This window comes from Trypanosoma equiperdum, assembly GCF_001457755.1.
Source record: "Trypanosoma equiperdum strain OVI genome assembly, contig: ctg_1936, whole genome shotgun sequence".
Taxonomy (NCBI): Eukaryota; Euglenozoa; class Kinetoplastea; order Trypanosomatida; family Trypanosomatidae; genus Trypanosoma; species Trypanosoma equiperdum.
Window position 1 is genome coordinate 1 of NW_027123989.1, and position 4,856 is coordinate 4,856.

General features: G+C 43.1%; 1 protein-coding gene across 1 annotated transcript; it reads left to right on the forward strand.

Annotated features, from left to right (window-relative positions):
* Nucleotides 1-967: 967 nt before the first annotated feature.
* Nucleotides 968-2,542, forward strand: TEOVI_000814800 (Trypanosomal VSG domain containing protein, putative; the record flags this gene model as incomplete). The annotated part of the gene is made up of 1 exon (XM_067223694.1): nt 968-2,542. The coding sequence occupies one exon, from the start codon at nt 968-970 to the stop codon at nt 2,540-2,542; it is 1,575 nt and encodes a 524-aa protein (XP_067079795.1).
* Between the last annotated feature and the right edge of the window lie 2,314 nt (nt 2,543-4,856).

Genomic DNA, 4,856 nt, shown 5'->3' on the forward strand with positions numbered 1-4,856 from the left:
TAATAATAATAATAATAATAGGAAAGTGTTGTTAGTATGTGCTAATATTATGAAAACTATGGTGTTGAATACGAATGGAAAGGAAAAATATAGGCACCTAAGTTTATCGCAAGGGGTTAATTGTGAGTGAGTAAGTAAGTGTGACAGTGAGCACGATTATATTGTTATTAAACGGAGCAGATTAAGGTAGGTGGAGCAGGAGACTGTATATACTCATTGTGAAACTTAGTAGAGATAGAAACGTCATCATACCAATAAATATGGAGGATGCGACCACAAAAACACACAAAAGCACGCCGGGATAAATAAAAATACCAAACATTTTACGGTGATACCAAGAGGAGACTGTGTTGACTAAAGTTCAAGAGGGAAACAGAAAAAAAATAATAAATCGGCTATATGAACTAACAGAGGCCATCTGTGAAGAGAAAGAATGGTAGTAATCCGTAAATTTCGTTTTTTATACTTGACATACATTAACACCTTTTATAAAGCGAGTTATCCCTGTAAAAGTGGTCACGGATGGAGAGTTAGAGTCAAGTGTTAACAAAGTGAAAGCGTAAAGAAAGGGAAGTGGCGTCCTCAAATTAAACGACCTCAATGTTTGTCAAAATAAAGTCAGTCAAAATACACGAAAGAAAAAGGACAGCGGTGTAGTTTGGGCAAAGCACCAGCATTGTTTTGTTATTCGGTACAAAAGAGAAAGCTCAAAATTAACAGGAAATAGAAGACACCGAATAAAATAAATGTTAATCGTTTTTAGTAACGAATGTAGATCAAGGTGGATTTCAATGATGATATTTAAAAATTGTAGCTCAACTGCTAACTTTTTTTACAATATCAAAGCTCAAAATAGATGAGTTTTCAATACGTTTGTGTTTCACCTAATACAGCAAAAGACTTGCGTATCTATTATTTTTCGAACATTTTCCCCTTTTGACGCCATCAGCCGATCAGAAAGCGAAGGATGTTTTTGATACTGACCATTGCGGCCCTTTTTTCAACATTAGGCGGTGAAACCGCAAGCGAAAATGCGAGGGAATTCACCGACATGTGCACAATGTACAAGCTCCTCACTAGACCCATGCCATTACAACAAATCGAAGAAGGGACAGCCGGTGACCAGAAGAAGTCGACAAAATCCAAAGTAGACGGCATTGTGCTGATTATAAGAAAGCTAAATCTAACAGTTGCAGAAGAACAAATAGACAACGTGCTAAAAGACGCGACCAAGTACAAAACCATGGTGGAAGTGAGCGCAGATAACACGGTAAAAGGGTACTTCGACAAAACAACAGAGGCACAGCTGACACAGATGCGCACTGACTACAAGGATATTAACTCCTCCGGAGAGCAGCGCACGGAGTTCAGCCGCCTCTACAACACACCGCTACCTGAAGCCAGACGACAAAACCTCAGAAAGATTTTCAAAGCGTTAACATCGCAGGCGATAGAACTTCAAACGGAAGTTGACCATAAGCACAGGCGCTTACAAGCCGCGATAACCGATGCCCGCCGACATTTCTACAAAGCCGTGTACGGCGAAGACGCGGCAACAGCCCTAACCACAATGCCGCCGCTGGACGCAAAGCTAGCCGAGCCGGCAGAATCGGTATTTCCCTGGGACGACAACAGCAACAGAAACAGCGTTTGCAAAGAAGCAGGTGAAGCCAAAAACAAAGCCGGCAAGGCACTGGCAACGGATATGCTCTGCCTTTGTTTGAAACAGCAATCTAACGGGCACGAACAATGCACCGGCACAGACCTAGACGGCAGCACAGACTACACACAGAGCAACGGGATGCGAGCAAAAGCGGCGACAACCTGGAAAGCAACGGAAGCGGCCTGTAAACATGAACCGACGACAGCATCATTAAAGGCGCTAGCGGCGGCAATACAGGCAGCCGTGACAGAGTTCTACAGCAGGCTGGGCACGAACTGGGTAGCCCAAGCCGCAGTCAGCGGCGCCACAGGCACGCCCCCAAAGCGCGCCGGCTTTTACGGCGCTTTCTCAGTTTCAGGCTCAGCGCCGACTTGCCAAGCCGACAATGCACAACCGCTAAACACAGCAGGCAAGGGAATGTGCATAGACTATAGCTCCCTGCTCAAACCCGACAAACAGATCCCGTGGATCAAAGAGATAAAACTCGGTCTGAACAAACTCGCAGAGGCGTCTGACATTTTCCACCAAAGTGTCAGCATCGTTTCTGAAGCGAAATCAATTGAACACCAGATGGAAACACTGCTACTAATGGGTAATTTATTAACCCCGGCGGCAGGACCAGTCTCAACAGCCGCAACAAACAAGCAACCACCATTAGACGAACAAAATAAATGCAAAAATCCACCAAACAAAACAAAGCAAGGATGTGCGGCTGTTGGCTGTGATTTTGACACTGACAAGAACGAATTCAAACCTAAAGAGGGAGCAAAACCCACAGCAATAGGAACAGGAGAAGGAGAGACACTAAATGCGGAACGCAAAAGTGCTTTTAAAAGAAAAACGAATGCGAATGCAAAGCCAAAGATGTCCTTATTTTAAACTACTATTCAGGTCAGGCACAACAGGTGTTAAAAAATGATTAGAGTCATGCGCACGCCGTAACCTTTAGCATTATCTCGTCATTATAGATGCAACCACGCAACAGGGGTTGGAAAGCATAAAAGTCACCACCAAGTAAACAGACGATAGGTGCAGTATATATAGATATAGAAAGAAACAGAGTAGATTAAAAGTAGATATTTTTGTATAAACTAAGCGCTTTTTTCGAAGAAAATACGCAGGACGAAAACATATCTTAGAGTAATCCTCTAAAGTTAAGCACCAATGCAGGACAGACCACGGTATCTTAAAAAACTAATCCAACCGATTGTACCTTACGCACTTAAAAGGATTCTATGTCTAAAAAGTAAGCGAAAAGGCCTTTTACTAATGTTATGTTCATTGACGGCGAAAATGAATGAAAACGTACAGGCGATGCTGAAAATGTAGCAAAACTATTCATAGTTAGTAAATTATTCATAGGCCCAGCGGTAGAGCACAAAACAAGAATATCAGCGGATGTTGGCCAGGAATAATTTTGGGCCACGACGCAAATCTACAAACGTGGTGTTTTGCGAGACAAAAACGGGTACAGACGATCAAAAAACGGCTGCCTTGTGTTTCCAGACAGCGCAATCCAGGACCGTGCATAGAGCCTGAAGGTGCAGCATAAAGACAAACTCCTACGTTATTGCTTCTGTAGCTTTCTTTCTAGAAAAGTCAACCAACAAAGTTATCCTGGATAAGCAGCCATAAAAACGGACCTTATATGGACGCAAGGAAAATTTCTACAAATACCACAAGATGAGCACTAAAGACTTCAAAAAGAGCAAACCAACTCTAGTGGCGCTGCACGCACTGAGAACGGTAGCGGCTCTGATTTTGTTACCGACAGCTTACGGTGCTATAGATACAGCGCCCAAAGTAGCACATGACCCCCGCACAGAGGCAACGCAAGCACGATAAAGAATGTCGCAGTCTCCGCAGCAGAAGCAGTCAAAAAGGCAGCTCAAATCCGTATTATCGCCGCAAATGCCGACACAACCACAGCAAATGCTCTCAGGACGTGGGCCGCCGCCGCCGCCAGTCAGTATGCGGCGAAGATAACATCAGGGATCGGCGCAAAAGCAGACAAAATAAAAAACTGCATAGCTGCCGTAGAACACCTAGCAGCGACCGCAGAATCCATCCCTGTTCTCTCGGCGTTAGCGGTATCGGACATAAGGCCAAAGAAAGCCGGCAGCTATACTGGTAGCGGAGCCAACAAACTAACTTTTACGCTAAAATGACTACAGTGCTTGTTACACAGACGCAAATAGCCGCAAAGCTGCAAAAGAAGGCACAACCAAAGGTTCAGAAGACACGGACCAGATCAGTATTGCCATAGTAAAGCTAACACCAGTTGAAAAACAGGGCGGCAACCCGCTTTCTGTGTATGCAACCAGCGGCGGCCGCACAATAACACCAGGGACAACATAGCAAACAACCGGCGCAAACATTTGGATCAAAGGCGAAAAGCCGCTAAAAGCCGAGACCGCAACTTCTTTAAAAAAAGATGCAAACCACATCTTTAAATACAACACGACAGGGCTAGGCCAAAGCAAGTTCCAGACAAGGGATGAAGCGGACAGGACTCTTCAGTTAATAGTGGGTAGCCTAGACGCTGCCACACAATTGCAACGGCAAATGCTAATGCGCAAGTGACTCAACATAAAAGGATTTACACACTATGCTACCACTCTAGCCAAAATACTGAAAGAAAAAGAAGCCAAACCTGACGCCATCGATACAAAGCCATTATTTGACTCACTAAACCAACAACTTTACGGCAAAAACAACAGCAAATTAAAAGACAAACTATAAAATGACCCTAAAAAACTTCAAACCATGGAAATTAGCAATCAATGATGCAAACAAAAACCTTGATTCAATAGGAGACCCCGACGAACTTTACAAAGCAGAAATCCCAACACGATCAAAAACTTCATCTAAGAGGAAGAACAAAAGAAGAAAGACCAAGCAAGTCCCTCATGTCCCACCAAAACAGACAAACCAGAAGAACCAGCCAAAACAGCAGATGAATGCAAAAAGCATACAACAAGTGAAGATTGTAAAAAGGAAAAAGATTGTGATTTTGATGATAAAAAACCTGAGGGTGAAAGATGCTTTCCAAAAGCTGAAACCGAAAAGAAAAATGAAAAATCGTTTTCTAGCAATTTGAGAATTTCTGTTCTTCAGGTATTTGCTGCATTTATTTTTGCTGTTTTCAAAGGATTTTTTCTGAATACTATAAAATTTATGAAATATGATACTT